The following is a 16,347-nucleotide window of genomic DNA, read 5'->3' on the forward strand; positions in this document are numbered from 1 at the left end:
GTGTTTTTTGAGGTCATGTTACACTTTTCCAGCTAACCACTGGACTTCCTGGCTTGAACCTCTTCTAGAGCTGTGACAGTGGAATGTGCAGCATTATCTTAACCCAAGCTCCCATCTTTCTCTTTCAGATTTGGAGTTCGTGCTCTCCCAAAACGTCAGATGGTGTTGAAGCTGAAGGAGATATTCCAGTATACTCACCGGGACGTGGACTCTGACTTTGAGGATGAAATCCCATCTTCCCAGCCTCCCATGCAGAAGTCCCCGGCCAAACGCTCTAGGCAGTCAAAGGCAGACCGGACTGCAGGTGGAAAGCGTGCCAATGCCTCAAGGGCTGTGGGCAAAAGGAAGCAGGTTGCTACGGCTTCTTCAGTGCTCCCTGTGGGGAGGGCTGATGATGACTGTGTTGGATCCCGTGAAACAGGCTGTGTAGCACCCAAGCAGGGAACTAAAATGACACATGACCCAGAAGGAGCCAAAGAGCAGAAAAGATCATCTGTATCTCCAGAGAAAAGGTCTCTGGCAGCTGATGGTGAGGAACCAATGCTTTCAGCATCTCAGGAGTCTGCAGTTTCTTCACTGGATGGAAGTGACATCTCTTTTGGTTCACAGAGGTAAGGCAACAAAATACTAAACAAAACAGTCAATGGTGGAGAACAGAGATGAGCTACGAATGTGGCAAACAGAGGTGAGTGTCCGTGTGGCCTACAGTGGCCCTGCCACCTTGGGCATGTCATTTGAAGGTCATCACACTCCTACAAAAGAAATAGGCTTTGGTTTTTTAGTCTAATTCCCAGTGAGCTATTCTCAGAACACAAACGTGCTTGTGGCTGCCTGTGGGCAAGGCCCAAATCTGGCATGCCTCATCTCTGAAAGTTAGAGCGACAAGGAGCACTCAGTGTTGACTGAGAACCTGCAGCTAGAGTAGGGGGAGGACAGCACAACAGTAGTCAGTAGAGGCTGCTGAAGCATGGCAGCAGTAGGTGCTATGGGTCAGGAGCAAGGAATGCCAAGAGAGCTCCAGGGCTGGGTGAGCAGGACCAGCGCTGTCCTGGCTGGGGTAGGGAACTTTGCAGAACATGTGCCATGTTCTGCTTCACTCATTTTGTGGGTGCCGGTATTGGAGAATCTGTGATGCTATAGAGGGTAGTCACAGGGGTTGGGCCACCAGGGATTTGGGAAGCTCTGGTCCTGTCCTTGGTGGCCTGTTTTTTTCTTTCATGTCTGGTCATCTTGATCTTGCTTTTAGTTCTTTCGTGAATGGATTTGAAGCCTGTGCTTTTTCATCTGAGGAGGAGGAAGAGGAGCTTCCAGCATCTCAGGAGCTTCCAGCATCTCAGGCAGCAGCTCGGGAAGAAGATAAGCTGGAGGCAGTAAGGTGCTACATCCGTTCAAACACAGCCCTGTACCACAAGATTCTCTTTTATGAGCCAATTGAGCTGGCTGAGCTGCACGCAGAGCTGAAGGAGAACGGCATTAAAATTTCCAAGGCAAAGCTACTTGACTTTTTAGATGCTCACTGTATCACATTTACCACGGCCAGAGCCCGGAAAGAGAAGGAACAGAAAAGAAAGGGGAACAAAAAACAGAGGAGACGGTACTGAATGGAGCCGACTCCTCCATCCTGAAAATTTTGTACGTGGAGGCCTTCCTGATAAGCTGGAAACCCCATTCCAGGCTGGTGCTAGCAGTGGTGCTGTGATCAGTGGGTGCACTGCTCCTCCTTGTGGCCTGCTGTCCAGATTACACACTGGAGAATGGGTCTGAACTGAGCTCCCGTTCCCAGCCCTCTGCTCCGAATTGCACAAATTTCTCCAGTTCCTGTCCTGCCTTCAGCACGCAGGTCATCTGGAGCCTCTTTTCCCCCCAATTTTCCTCCTGTGCCTTTTCTTTCTATTTTTCTAATAGGTTTTAGGTCCTCAACTTTTCTTCATGTTGGTGCTTTTAAAGGCAAGTGCTTCCCCCAGTGACGCTTGCCAAGACCTTTTCCCTGTCCTTGGGCTGTGAAACGCTTCACCCTTCAAGTTCCAGTATTCAGTAGAATAAGCCACCTGCAAGAAACCAGTCCCCTTTCCCCTGTGTAAAGCACTGAGTGTTTAGACCCCAGTGACTTCTGTCTTCATTTCTTCAGCATACAATCTGCCCTGCTGATTGTTAAGGCAGGGAGCATTGTGGAAATCCAATGCCTTTCTTCTGTCCCTGGTTCAGTTTGCAATCTCTGGTAAAACTCCTAAATCTGTGTTTCTTAAATGGCTGCAAAACAGTGGAGGTGGGTTTGTAGTCTCTTTGTGATGGCTCCCAAAAATGGCCTCTGACACCAGATGTCATGTGAAAGCCCTTTAGATTCGAACATTCAGTTGTGTATGTTCACTTGCATGCTGGATCTATGTTAAGGATACCATCTGCTCCATTTTCTGAGTGCTGTTTTTACCTTGTCAGTGTAGCTTGAGTATGTCCTCGACAGAGATGTTTTTAAGAAGACAGTATTGTAGTGACCACTGGATCTCTTCAGCACTTCTTATAACCTGATCTAAACGCACTTCTCTGATCCTTTCCAAACTGGACTGATCTTAGGTTGTAAACTGTCTGGGACTCTTGGGGTAGTCTTGGACCCTAAATTGTCATCTTTTAGGCATTTACTTTCACATCTTCTGACTTTTGTCTGTTCTGGTAGTTCTGAGTCTGCAAAGAGTCTCACTGAACAAAATGTTTGCAACATTTCAAAAAAAGAAGCCGGATTTCTAAACGTATTTATATATTTATAAATATTTTTTCTATTTTTTATACAGTATATCTTTGGGTTTATTTGATTGATATTATATATAATAAACAATTTGTAAGGTACTAATGATAAACTATAAGCAATGTCTTACAATAGACTTGGGGGTTGGTTCTAAGTGGCAAGGTTGGGTCTCGTTGAGAGCAGTAGAGTCCGCAGTCTATGCCTGTACTGGCTGAAACCTCGAGCGGAGAAATAGAGGAAGAGGTGTCGGCACGGGCACCCAGCAGCAAGGAGAGGTGGAATGGGAGAGATCACTCTGCAGCGGTTGATTAATTGGCTGCCTGGAGAGAGACAAGCTGCCTGCTTCATCTGGGCTGTGCAGCCCAAAGGTAAGGGAGACGTGGGGGGAAGGTGTTGGGGTCTGCCGGGAGGACGGGCTGTGGGGAAGGGTCCAGTCTGGCCTCGGAGGGGAGGGCTGCTGGTGAAGGGGAACTGGGTGACCGCTTATGAACCTCCTCTGTCAGGTGTCACTGTGGCATGTATAATGGTGAGGGGACCTCCTAGCAAAGCCTTCTGCCATGTCGGGTGAATTTTAAGGAATTTGGGAAAGTTTTCTTCCCTGGCAGTCACATCACTTTTCCTCCTCCAACTTCTTGTGCAAAAGCTGCCAGAAGATGACTTTGTTACCTGAAAAGGACAAGACTTGCCTTAAGTGGCATTCTAGGAAATGTTGTTGCCCTCAGGGTACCATGTATTTCTCTCTCAAGTACACACTTCATACATGGAAAAAGCTTCTGTCCTACTTACCAGTCTTAATATGGGAAAATAAATAAAATCCCTTCCCGGTTTTTTTGCTCTGTTTTTAGGTAAGGCATATTTACAGTCAGGCGGTTTGTAATCAATTCTTTATTACACCTTAATCTTCAATGAATGCAGTGTCACAGTTCAGTGAATATAAATTACAATCATTCAAATAGCATTGTGTCATAAAAAACTGTTTAGCATGTTATGAAAAAAATCTGAATTTTAGTCTCCATCCTCCTATCTTTGTCATCCTTAAACCTTGCAACTGGGCAGTCTTTGCCTAGTGCAGAAAGATGATTTTAAGTATCACATCTGTGCTGTCAGGGTTTGGAAGTGACCGCTTTGCAGAGGCTTGCCTCAATGCTTCCTTGTTGCAGAAGATGACAAAATGAAATGTCTCTTGTAATTCTAAAACTTTTCTCAGATGATGAGAAAATAATATATTTTACAGCCTTCAAGACCACAAGGACATATGTGACACACTGCAAATTATCTGAAAGCAATTATTCATTTGCCTGCTTCATTAATCCGTAAGCAAAGCGTGCCTCCCTCAGTTAACACTGGTGTCGCCATCTGCCAGTGATAATTTGTTGCCAAACACTTCAATTTGTATGTATTTCTGTGTTTTCATACCTTCCTAATGCAGGCTCATTTGTCTTGGAAAATACATTGTCATGATTTTTTATTTCCAACTGTGTAGTAACAGCTATCAAAAATATTTTGATACTTCTGTTTGTTTTAACACTTCTAAGGCTTCAGGAAAAAAAATACCTTTTCAACTAAGAGTTGGTTTTTTTGAAGTTAAAGAAAGGAACGGATGTGTTACTAGCATTGCACAAAGCTTCTGTCTTACCAAGATGCGCCATGTGAGTTCTGAGTGAGCTTTGGAAAACACTGTTTCTAAATTCGCTATTAACAAATGACAAACAAATTGATCATGGATACTCCTCTGCAGCTACCACCACGTTGGTTTGTGTATTGTCACATTTCCTGCCTGAAAAAATAGCCTCAATTGGTTTATTCTGAAAAGCTGTGCTGCAGATGTTTACATAATAATCTTGCATGTGAGAAGAGAGCTGTTTTCTTATACAGGCACAATTCTGTGTGTACACTTATTCCAGAAGTTGCCCTGTCTAAATGGCATTTTTTGAGTGGGTGCGATCCATCACCGTGGTCTCTGCCACAGCCAAGACCCACAGAGGGGCCAATTTAACTACAAAATATGAGAATGCTGTAAAGCGCAGAGTGGTGATTACTGTGCCTTCCCATTCTACTAGGCCAACAGAGCGCAGGTATTATGCTTCCAGTGTCAGTGTTTAGATATTGAAGGGATAAATGTGAGCGCAGTCCTTCCTGCAGTTCTTGAACGGGACTGGAGCGGTTCTGGAAGTGCCTTTGAAACACGCTTGTTAGCTTTTCAGATCACTCCAGCATAAAATTTCTTTCAGAAGCATTGCATATAAGCTGCTTGTTGTTTAATGAGACACAAAGTGTCTGAGAGAGGTGATGCAGCCTTCAGCAAAGGCATCTCTGTGACTCAGTTGCTGTCCCCCAGAACAGGGTTTGCAAGAGTGCTCTGCCCAGGTTCCTTGCCTTTCCAGCTGCTCTGCTGCCCAGGCACTCCTCTTGTAAGCTTAGATTACCAAGGAATGAGTTCTCACTAAGGATTTAGGAGACTGCTAAGGATTTAAGCTCGTCCCTAAGCCCAGCGCAAGCCCACTCCCTCCTTTTCCAAGGCCGAAGGCCCTGCCTCCGCTCTTAGGACCTAGGAGGCTCCAGCAGCCCGATGGTGCCCCCGGTATGTCCTCGCTTCTTGGAAGGGCACCGAGCCCATGTACAAATTTCCAGAGGTCTGCTTTGGTGTCCTCTAGATACTTCTTTCTTAGAAAGCGCTGGCTGCTGTCCTGTCTTCTTCACTGAGCTTCTGCGACGCAGGGTCCATGTTGCCCCCCCGAGGTAGGCATTTGCTGTCTGCCCGACAGGGATGAGCCTGGCCAGAGCCGCAGAGCTGAAGCCTTGCCTCCCACAGGTACCCCGAGAGGAAACCCTTCGCCCGCGGGGAGAGCCTGGGGCAGCGATGGCGTCTCATCCAGCACCGGATAACCCCCACGGGAGAGGCCCTACGCGTGCGGAGGGAGCTTCAGCGTGAGCACGGCGCGGATCCGGCAGCAGGTAACCCACCCGCGGGGGCGCGGGGGAGGGCTGGCCTCGGCCGGCCTGCGGAGGCAGCCCCGCCTGCCAGAAAGGCCCGGTTTGGCCGGCGGGACGGCTGCGGAGCTCGGCCGCGGGATGGGACCGGCGCCATCCCGACCTTCGGTGCCGCCATTTTCGGTCGCCTTCAGGGCCGAAGGTGCCACACGCCATTGGCCGCCGCCGTCGTCACGTGACCCCACCCCCGACGCCGGGATCCGCCGCTGCCGGCGGGGCCGGGCGCAGGTACGGGGCCCCTGTCCGGGGAGAGCACGGCCGCTCCCCGCCGCCTCCCCGCCCCCAAGCCCGGCGGCTGCGTTAATTTCCCCGGGGCGGCGCGGGTGCTCACGGGCAGCGGGGCCGTTGGGGTGCTGGGGAGCCCGGTGGAAGCGGGGTCCCAGCTCAGCGGGGAGCTGCTAATTCCCAAGTGCTGAAGCCCCTCTGCTCGTAGCAGTCAGTTAAAGGCCAGGTCGTCTGACCCCGTTTCTTTTCCCGAAGCAGGACCCCCAGGAGCAGAGCTGGAGATGATCTCCCACAGGGATCAGAAGGAGGAACTGTGGTTCTCCCACCTCCACGCCTACGAAGGGAAGGGGAAGACCGTTCTGAGTGGCACCTGTGCAGGTAAGGGGCCGGTGGAATCCTCTGCGAACCTGTGGGTGAGAAAAACGGCTCCAGGATCCCTGAATCCCACTGGAATGCGCAAGAGTGGCGGTACCGGGTTGGACCAGGGTCCTGCCAGTTTTTCCTGCTGTCTCTGACAATGGCTGGTGTTGGAGGCGCAGAGAAGAGCAGACAAGGGGTGGTGTGTCCCTGTATGCTTTCCCAGGCCCAAGCAATCTGTGGCTTCAGAAAGTCCTGAACTAGACATGTGATGTCTCGATATCTTGCAGCTCTCTGTATTTTCTGGCCTTCCAAAGTTGTGTACGTTTTAGCTTGCAGCAAGGAGCTCCACAGCTTATTTAGCTGTTTTGTGAGCCACCGCCTCCTTTGGTTTGCTTTGAAGCTGCCTTCTAGCAGATCACTGGATGTCAGTAGTTCTTAATTTAGAACAGATGGTGCAGGATGGATCCCTACCCGCCCCACATGCCACTTGTGTTTTTACAGTCCTCAGTGATATCCCCTATCAGCTGTACCTTCTTCCAGCAGAATGGGCAGTTGAGTCATCTCCTATACAGAAGCTGTTCTGTGTCTTTGATCATTCAAATCATGCCTCTGTATCTTCCTCAGCTCTACGGAAATCTTCCGTTTCTCTGAAATGGGGATTCTGTCCTCCCCCTTGCACACAGTCAGGATGTGGGGTTTGAGCAGCAAGGCAGAATTACATTCTGTTTTATTCTCTATTTTTGTCCTAACAATCCCTAACATGTGACTAGCTGTTTTGTCTGCCTAGAAGCTGCAGTTTTCATCTGTCTGCTTTAACTCCAAGGTGCTATTCCTGAATGATACCAAAAACATCCTAGGCCCGTCCTGGTGCAAGTGCATCGTATAGATCCTGTTCCCCTCTGCGGTTCTTTATGTTTACCTGCAGTGAATGTCACCTGTCATTCCCCTGTCACCTGGTTGGTCAGTATCAAAACCTCTGCTGCAGTTTATCTTTATAGTCAGCCTTTGTGTCTTTAACCCTGAATGACACAGAATCATCAGCAGTGGTTCCACCTCCCCTTCCCCTCCCTTACCACCTTAATGAGGGTCATTCATCCACGGCAGCTTAGTTTATCAGTTTTGGTGAGGGATAAAAGTCTTTTGGGAGTGCTTTTGGACTACAGATCTCCCTTTCGCTAATATTGGTGACGTCTCTGAAGAACTCCAAGTGGTTTGTGAAGTAAGACATCTCTTTCCAAAGGCCGTGCCAGCTCTTCCCCAGTCTGCCTCTTTGGCCATCTGTCCATTAATTCTCTTGCTCCAATTTCTGTTTGTTTGCTTGGAATGTTGGGCCCCAGATCTCCCCTCAAGCCCTGGCATCACATCAGCCACCTTCCAGTCCCCCACCAGTGAGGTGCCACAGTCAGGAGTCCGGCAGTGTTGTGAGGTTGTGTGAACAGCCCTGCTGGGTTAGACCAAAGGCCTGTGTAGCTCTGAGCCCTGTCTTGGGGATTCAGGGACTGGCTAGAAGTGGCTGCCAGGGAGAGGGATAAGATAATCATACAGTGACACCTCCCCAGCACAGTCTACCATCATCCAGCAGCCTGAGGCTTCCTCATGGTGGTGGTGTGTTATTTTTAATAGTTCTCATGGCTTTCTCTTCTGTGAACTCATGAATTCAGTGCCGGAGATGATTGCTGTGTCCTCCCGCTGCTGTGAGACAGGCCGGAGCATCAGCCAAAACTCCTTCTGCTGCTGGCTTCTCTTGAGAAAGACAGATCCAAGGGTACATTTAAGGTGATATTTAGGTTCTCTCTCAGTATGTACGCTTACCCTGCTTACCTGGAGCTTGCCTTGTAGCTATAGCACTGGCAGTCTTGGGCGTATCAGAGGTCTTACCATCAACCCAGACTGGCATGGGCTGAGGAAGAACCACATTCTTCCTGTCTCTCTTGCTTACTAATTTTTGCCAGTTCAGCCTTATGCTTCCAGTATTAATTCCTCAGCATTGTGAACTTACTCTCCTTCCACTTTAAATAACTCCAGTGAATTCCTGTCATCATGATTTCGATCAGACCCTTTACAGACAACTTGTCTTGGATGCCAGTGAAGATACCTAGTAGCTCAGAAGTAACAAAAATGGTTGTAGAAGTTGAAAGCTGGAGCCATGGCTGTAATCATTTTAATAAGCAGCCTGAAACTCCTGACCTTCCCCAGAAAGTACAGAACACCGTAGAAGACTTGATTCTCCTGTACTTTGAAGGCCTTTTCAAGTTCTGTGCAAAGAACCAAATTTCTGTGTAAGTACCAAAGCTAGCATAGGTGAAGGGTATCACTTTGGGCACAACAGCAACAGAACAACTTCACTAGCTCGATTGTCTACTCAGTAAGTTTGACACACAGGTCAAGAGCTTCATGCTGGCCTGCCAGAAATGTCCTCTTCTTATCCTGTCTTTGGATATCATCTTTCTCTTTTCCTCCAGGCCTGGGTGGAGTAGCTGCAGACAAATGGAAATGCCTTCATGGTGAATAACAAAGTTCCAGTTTCTGTTCCTCTCAAGGGATGATTTTAATGGAAACTATGAGGGAAGAAGTGGCATCACTACCACACCAAACTGCCACAGAAGGTACATCAGGAATTCACTGTGAAATCATACTGTGATGTTTCCTTATACTGACTAGAAAGAGGAAGATTAAACATGTACATGCATCAGTCTAGGTTGAAATGCTAGACTCTCGTTCCTTTATTGCATACTTACGGTTCCATAGTGACTGTCCTCTTCCAAGGCATGCACTTCCTTATCGCAACTCTGCCAGACCACAGGAAGTGCCTGTGGTTTGTACTTCAATCCCACGCAACTGATAAGTTACCAGTTCATTTCACAGGAGTTTTCAGAGAACCAGGAGGTAGCCATTGAATCTTTAAGTAGGCAGCTCTGGAGGTCTGCGTGTTTGCAGCTTTAGTCCTCAGCCTGTTCCATATTTTGGGTCTACGTATAGGCAACAGCAAGTCATCCTTCACCCGTGGAAGTCCATACAAAGAGATCATCTAGAAATCTATTTCCCTGATTGAGCTGTCTTAAACTTGGATGTGATGCCTCTCTTCAGAGATGCATGTTGCCATTTCTCTGACATCCATTTACCCTTCCCCGATAGCATAAGGGTACATGCCACACAGGTCCTGTCTTGCCAATTTAGCGTATAAGCCCTCAGTAAGCCTGCAAAGAGCTACATTTCCCCACTGATGGCAAAAGCCACAGTATTGTTGGGGGTACGTGCTTTTGAACCTGCTAGGATGCTGCTCATCAAACCACATTAGAGCAGCAGACTGGAAGGAGTCACTGCTCTGTGTCAATACCCTAGAAATCTATGCAAGCCCCTTGCTTTGGAAAGACTTTCAGCTGATCTTGAGTCTGCGCAGCATAGATTCATATCGGTTATGCTTCTGTAAGACTTTATGTGAATAAGAGGGCAGGGATTTGTTCATTGCCTGTATCCCAGGAGCCATTCATAACTGTTCAGCTAGCGTTACTTCCACTGACTTGCACTACCTTCGTCATCTACGTTTATCGGATTTCTGCAGTGCATAATGTGGAATCGGCCATGGAGGATCTTCAGCTCATCAACCACCTTCCACAATGGATTTGTTCTGCACCAATGGAAGCATACATTTACCTTTCTTCTGCTCTAAGATTGGCATAAGCCAGGCTCCAGGTGGTCTCCGTGTCTCATGCCTTAGGGCCAGTGTCTCCTTTGTGCATCTTCTCCCTCTCTGCAATACTAGCAGCACAAGAGCACAGAGGTTGCATCTGTTGCAACCCAAGTAATGTTCTGCTGAACAAGGCAGTTCTTTATGGCCCTCCTCTGACTCCCAGTTCAACTTTTAATAACATTCTCGGATATAATACCCTGGAGGAGCAGCCATCTTTCCCATTTGAGCACTGAACTTTTCCTTCTAATATGGCAATAATTGCAGTAGATTCAGGTTCTGGCAAAGCATGCAGGGCTATTTCCAGGGTTTGTTCCTGTGAACGCTCTGAAAAATCCGCTATGTGGTTTGGAGGGAAATATCAGAACTTTCTGTTCTTAAAGTCAATCTGCTGAATTTTTAGAATTTGGCCTCTTTCAATTTCCCCTGTGCAAAGTTCCCTGTCCTGCCTGTGACTTCTCTCTGGATTCTCATTTTATTGCAGCTGAAGATGGGATTGTGAGCAAGAAGGAGGAGAATGCCCACCAGTGCATCCCCGGGCCAGTGGAGCCTGAGGGTTTACTCTCAGGATGCTCCAAGGAGAACAGTTCCCAGAGTCCTGCACAGGACCTAGTCCTCCCACGCAGGTCAGAAAGGGTTCAGAGACCTCTGGAGAAGAGGCAAAGCCGAGTCATGCTGCGTGGAAAAAGTTTCAGGAGGCTGCCAGATATTATTCAGCAGAGAAATCCTTCTGTGGGGAGACTGACGATATGTGGGGACTGTGGGAAAGGCTTCCGGGTGAGCTCCAACCTCATCCAGCATCGAAGAATCCACACTGGAGAGAAACCTTTCGCCTGTGCTGAGTGCGGGGAGAGTTTCCGGCAGCGGTCACATCTCGTTCAGCACCAGAGAATCCACACAGGGGAGAGGCCCTACGAGTGCTCCGAGTGTGGAAAGAGCTTCAGCATGAGCTCAAAGCTGATCCGGCACCAGGTAACTCACACTGGGGAGAAGCCCTACAAGTGTGCAGAGTGTGGGAAGAGCTTCTCTGGGAACTCGCAGCTCGTCCAGCACCAGAGAGTGCACACTGGGGAGAAACCCTATGAGTGCAGCAACTGTGGGAAGAGCTTCAGCGTGAGCTCAGCCCTGACGCGACACCAGCGGGTCCACACCGGAGAGAAACCCTATGAGTGCGCGGAGTGTGGGAAGAGCTTCAGCCAGAGCTCTGAGCTGATGAAGCACCAGCGGGTCCACACTGGAGAGAAGCCGTACGAGTGCTCCGAGTGCGGGAAGAGCTTCACTGTGAGTTCAGCCCTCATCCAACACCGACGGTTCCACATGGGTGAGCGCCCCTATGGGTGCTCCGAGTGTGGAAAAAGCTTCACTGTGAGCTCCCACCTCATCCAGCACCGCCGCTTCCACACTGGGGAGCGTCCCTTTGAGTGCACAGAGTGCGGGAAGAGCTTCCTGTGGAGATCAGCCTTGCTCCGGCACCACCGGGTCCACACAGGGGAGAGGCCCTACGCCTGCGCTGACTGTGGGGACAGCTTTCGGCAGAGTGCCCATCTCATCCAGCACCGGCGCATCCACACCGGGGAGCGTCCCTATGCCTGTGCCGACTGCGGGAAGGGCTTCACCGTGAGCTCTGCGCTCCTCCGGCACCAGCAGATCCACAGGGTTGGGGAGCCCTAGGAGGGGTGAGAGTGTGAGTGTGGGGAGCAGTTAGGTCTCATACCCTGGGGAGCAAAGCCCGGTGTCTCTTTCCCTTCGCTCTACTGACCGCCCTGCTTGCAGACGGTGAAAGCAATTTCTTTCTGGGAGAAGAAGTCCTAAACGAGAGAGATGGAAGAAGGGGAGAGTTGGTGGAAGGAGCTGAATTGGGGGTTTGGGGAAGAGCCTGTGATGCAGCAGCGGATGGAAGTGGTGTTTGGAGGGATAGCTTTTGGGAGAGGGAGAGAAAGGAAGTAGTTTGAAAAGGCTGGAATGTACATGATGGTGTATTTTAGAGGAAGGTAAATACCTTGCCTTTTCTCTGTGCACACACGCTTTGGATGATTTAGAGAGTGAACTAAACGGACCATCTTCGAGCCTCAGCAGGTAACAGCTCTTGCGTTCCCTCCCTGCCACTGCTTTCTTCAGAGGCTCCGAATGGCCTTCCTCAGTCCGTGGGCTGGGCCGGTGGCACAGAGAAGCCCAAAGCCTGGTGCCCGTCAGCCTCCCCAAGCCCCCTGCCGGGCTGCGTCCCAGGGCAGGCCGCAGGCAGGGGCTGGCAGTCCCAGCGAGGCTCATCGCTGGGTGGGTGTGTGGTACTTGGTGCCCACCTGGGCAGAGAGCCCCCGTGGGAGCAGAACTGTGTGTTAGCGAGGCTTGATTATTTCTAAAACCGCCCAATAAAACCATCGTTAAAAACCACCCTTTCCACCGTCCGCCGTTTACCGCCACAGCTCTCGCCCCCGCTCTGGCACCGCCTGCGCCTGCGCGGCCGCACGCGCCGGGCCGCCCGCGGGGCGGGGTCTCGCGCGACGCTGGAGGTCGCTGACGGCGAGGCGACGGGGGGGGGCGGGCTAGAGCCGCTCTGTAACAACCCGGCCGCCTCCGCCAATCGGCGGCGCCGGCGCGTGCCGTCGGTGGCTTCTGATTGGCCGCCCTGTCACTCCTGGGCAATAAAGCCGGGGCGGCAGGGCCGGGGCTTTGTTTCGCGCCGCGGGGTGGAGGGCAGGCGGCTGGAGGGTGAGTGCGCGCGGCGTGTCTCCATGGTAACGCGGCGGTGCGGGCCGGGGCCGGGGCCTGCTCCGGAGGTAACGGGCCCCCTTCTCCCACTGCTTGGGCCGGTACCGGGCTGAGGCCCTCCGGACTTGCCCTCTGTAGGACTTTTCCCCTCCGCGGGGCTCTGCTCCGCCTGCCCCGGGCCCTCGCCGCTTCCCCTCCGCCGGCGGAGGGAGGGAGGGCGGGCAGGCTCCCCCGGCGCTGCCGCGGGAGGCAGCGGCCCCGGCCTCCCCGCTCCCGGGTGTAGGTGGGCCCGGTACCCTGCGGCGGGAGGAAGACGCTCGGTCGTGAAATCCGTGTCAGGGCTGTGTCCTCCGGGCCTGGGACTCTGCCCCCGGCCCTGCTCTGCCTCTTGCCCTCCCGGCCGCAGGGAGGGCTGTCGCGGCCCTCCCGGCCGCCTGGTCCCGGGCCGCTGGCTGGGCCACCGGCGCGGCGCAGGCCGCGGAAGGACGGGGCTCGGCTCGGCTCCCCTCAAGCCGCCCGGGGTGCGCAGCGCCCGGCTGCCAGCCCTGTGATCGTGACTAGCCGAGCTCTGGCTGCGTGCCGGGCCAGCGATTGTCAGGCCTCCCTAATCTCTTCCTTCTGTTCCCATGGGCGAGTGTCTGCACAGCAGCTGAGGAAGCGTGCCAGGACAGTTGCCTCGGGGTTCCGCAGTGATTCCTATGCGCAGCTTCTGGGGAAGGATGTCCCGGTTCTTTGGGACAGGAGTCCTGTACCCGGTTCTCCGGGCGGCGTGGGGGGCACTTGGCTCTTCTCGCCCCATTGGAGTGACGAGCTTGGAGGACAAAAGCCTCTGAGGCTGCTTGCTGTCCCTACTTTTCCATTTTCGGCTGAAACAGACATCTTGGTCAAGCCTTGTGGTGCCTAGCACTTGTACACAGTGCTGCGTTACATACGTCAGCCGTAAGTGCCTGTCACAGGCCCTGCCTGGGGTGTCCCTGGCACAGCTGGCTGTGGGCTGGGACAGGCAGGGCAAGCACTGGCTCTCCCTAGAGCAAAGGCTGTTTGATACTTTCATGCATGACTGTCACACTGCGCTCTTCCTCCCCCCCAGGTCTAACCCTGACTGACTGACTTGCCTGCCCCTCGCGCTGTTCTCCTAACCAGTGTGAGAAAATAGATTTCCTGATGTGCTGCCTGACAGGGGCTGCTTACCAAAGTGCAGAACTGGACGAGACCTGTGAACTCACTAGGAGTTTCCGTCCTTGACCAATTTGTTGAGGTGCTGGACTGCAGCTCTGGGGAACAGAAGTAGCATTTGCATGGGCACTGCTAGAATTGTTTTAGACTTGAATTATTGCCTAAATTTTGGCTGTGTCCAGGTGAAGTCTTAAACCTACGTGGCAGCAGGTAATGTAGTAACTTATTCTGTGAGGCTCTGTTTCCAGCAGCAGCTGGTGCCAAATACCTCCCCAGAGGGACGAGGAGATGTGAAGCTCTCCTGATGTGATTGCCAGGTTACCCCTGTGATGATTCTTCAAGCCACTAGGCCTGGGGTTCTGGGGTTTGTCTCTGCTGCAGTGATGCTTGGGTAGGTCCAGCCACACTGCCGCTTGCTAAAGCAAGGATGTAAGCTCTGCGTGTGGGGAAATACCTTGAAGCTGCATGCTAGTTGAACAGCAAACATGAACTCTATACTGCCTGGGTGTTTGTAAATTGTTGAACTTCTTCTGAGGGTGCCCAAGTAAAGCCAGGACTTCCAGTTCTGCTTGCCTGCAGCAGCAGTGTCTAATTCCTTCAAAAGGTATGGGATTATTGGGATTAAGTGTCTTGCGACCCTGAGAAGAGCGGCTGTGCATCTTGAGTGTGAAGCTTGCTGTGGAAATGTGTGTAGGGGCAAACTGATTGCTGGCTAGATGAGATAGGCATGTTTTCTTGGAGGATTTGAACACCATTATTGGGAAATAAATGTTTGGAGTGCTGAGGTGTTCTGTACCAAACCTTCTCTCCACTCTCCAGCCCTGCTATCCAGACTCTTGTAGCTGTTGGATTTCTCCCAAGCAGTCTGCTGTCAGGCCACCGGGAAGGTATGTGTTTACCCTGAACATCAGCCAGGGTCTTCATAAGCAGAGCTCCTTGTAGCAAATGAAGTGATGTTCTAGCCTCTGCAGTGGAGGTAGGCAGCTGTCTGAACCTCCCTCTCGCTGTGTATGATACTGCCTCTCTCAGAGGAGCAGAACGCCCTGAGAAACCAGGCCTTTGACCAGTGACCATGCTGTGGGCTTTCAGTTGCCAGTTTTTGAATAAAAGCAATGATGTGTGGTAAGAGATACAATAATTTTGACTTCCCTTCCTCCCAGTTCTCATGCAATATCCTAATAGTGAAAAGGACAGACATTTGATTTGTGCTGGTTTGTCTCTTGAATTCATGGCTCATCAGGGAGGTGCCTATACTAGAGAAGGTATTGGGAAAAATCTAAGCTTTCATATTTTCCCATACGTGTACTGTCCTCACCTTGGGCTAAACGGACTCGTGTTGCCACTGCCAGGTGTATTGCTATAGAGATGAATGTGTCAGACTGAGCCTCTAGAAAAAAAAGCTGTGGGAGATAAAAGTCTGAGAGTGCACCAAATTCCTTAAATGACTTTTTGCGTTCTAACCCTTTCTTCCAGCAGCAGCCAGTGCTACTGGAACAACAATTCATTGTTCTGATTAGTTGTGCTTCTACAACAGGCTTGGGTAAAGGCTTCTGAGACCCCATCAGATGTCCCCTGTGTAGCATGGAGAGCAGAGTTCCAGTGTTGGTGAGTGCTGCTAAACACGAGTGTGCTGTGAGGCGTGGGTCTGGAGGCTCTAACCAGTAAGTTAGCAGATGTGCCTTGTACAATGATGATCTCGGGAGCCATGCCATGCATGTCTGGCCATTGGGAGCCTTGAACTATTGCTGCTGTTAACTACTAGTTTCTGAGGCTTGATCTGGTGCGTTCCTTTGGGCTGGATTTATTGTCGGCCTTCAGGCCTTTTCCAAGGGATGATCGGTGCTGAGGTGCTCTTTGAAGCTCTGTTCTCACCTGGTGCTTTGTACCGGTGGCTGTTGCAGGCCTGGCAGTGTGCAGAGGCAGCACACCCTATCTCTAGGACTCTAGCTTTCTGGAAGTGTAAGATAAATTGGAACCAGTTCATCTAGTTTAATTTTGGAATCTGCATTTCTTGAAGTGCCTGGCCTGAAATAAGCTGAGCAGCAAGGCAGGGTGTCATGAGAACTTGTGCATCTGTATTGGCAGGAGGCTGGCTGGCTGTGCTGTGAGGCAAGCAGGCTGCTTCCCCCTGTGCCCATGACAGGCTCCCAGCTGAGCCTGGGCAGGTAATTTGTCTATTTGCTTTAGTTTCCCTTCCTCATGGTAGGCATTTTCCAATCTTTGAAGCTGAAACTGTGTGGTGAGCGAAGGTAGGTCCTGTTTGCTGACCTGGTGTGTACATGCTTGCTGTCTAGTGAGTGATCAAACAGACAATACAGCACCTGAACGTGGTTTCCTCAGATATCTCTGAGCCCTTGTGCTGGTGTGCTTTTCTGCCCTGGCTGCATTATCCTGCCCTAAACTTCTCTATCCTTGGGGTGGGGAGGCTGCGCTGTACCCTGTCCTGCGGGGCAGGGCA

At 51.2% G+C, this 16,347-nt stretch overlaps 2 protein-coding genes across 10 annotated transcripts in view; both read left to right on the top strand.

The window, feature by feature from the left end:
• SLX4 (SLX4 structure-specific endonuclease subunit) overlaps positions 1 to 5,676 on the top strand; it is a 36,014-nt gene extending 30,338 nt beyond the window's left edge. For 4 of the 6 annotated variants that reach the window (XM_049835390.1, XM_049835394.1, XM_049835393.1 and 1 more), the window contains 3 exons: positions 129 to 611; positions 1,247 to 3,108; positions 5,553 to 5,676. In XM_049835390.1, the coding sequence (XP_049691347.1) occupies positions 129 to 611; positions 1,247 to 1,601 (838 nt within the window). In that variant the 3' untranslated portion in view covers positions 1,602 to 3,108; positions 5,553 to 5,676. Of the gene's footprint in view, positions 1 to 128; positions 612 to 1,246; positions 3,109 to 3,383; positions 4,006 to 5,552 lie in introns of those variants that run through there. The other 2 variants (XM_049835392.1, XM_049835395.1) reach the window with 2 other exon arrangements.
• A 548-nt stretch (positions 5,677 to 6,224) lies between these two features.
• On the top strand, positions 6,225 to 11,675 carry LOC126053330 (zinc finger protein 501-like). Of its 4 annotated transcripts, none has more exons than XM_049835397.1 (4): positions 6,243 to 6,334; positions 7,978 to 8,595; positions 8,779 to 8,922; positions 10,489 to 11,675. In XM_049835397.1, the coding sequence occupies exons 3-4, from the start codon at positions 8,859 to 8,861 to the stop codon at positions 11,673 to 11,675; spliced, it is 1,251 nt and encodes a 416-aa protein (XP_049691354.1). In that variant the 5' UTR covers positions 6,243 to 6,334; positions 7,978 to 8,595; positions 8,779 to 8,858. The 4 variants fall into 4 exon arrangements, with proteins under 4 accessions (XP_049691353.1, XP_049691355.1, XP_049691354.1 ...); XM_049835399.1 differs by having other exon boundaries at positions 7,978 to 8,092; XM_049835398.1 differs by lacking the exon at positions 7,978 to 8,595 and having other exon boundaries at positions 6,241 to 6,334.
• The last annotated feature ends 4,672 nt before the right edge of the window (positions 11,676 to 16,347 follow it).

This window comes from Accipiter gentilis, chromosome 33 (genome assembly GCF_929443795.1).
Source record: "Accipiter gentilis chromosome 33, bAccGen1.1, whole genome shotgun sequence".
NCBI lineage: Eukaryota > Metazoa > Chordata > Aves > Accipitriformes > Accipitridae > Astur > Astur gentilis.

What these genes read in the sequence shown, in the direction of transcription:
- LOC126053330 (XM_049835396.1), top strand. Translation starts at nt 6,238, where the DNA reads ATGATCTCCCACAGGGATCAGAAGGAGGAACTGTGGTTCTCCCACCTC. An exon ending in TCTGAGTGGCACCTGTGCAG is followed by an intron (nt 6,335 to 10,488) that starts GTAAGGGGCCGG and finishes ATTTTATTGCAG; the next exon opens with CTGAAGATGGGATTGTGAGC.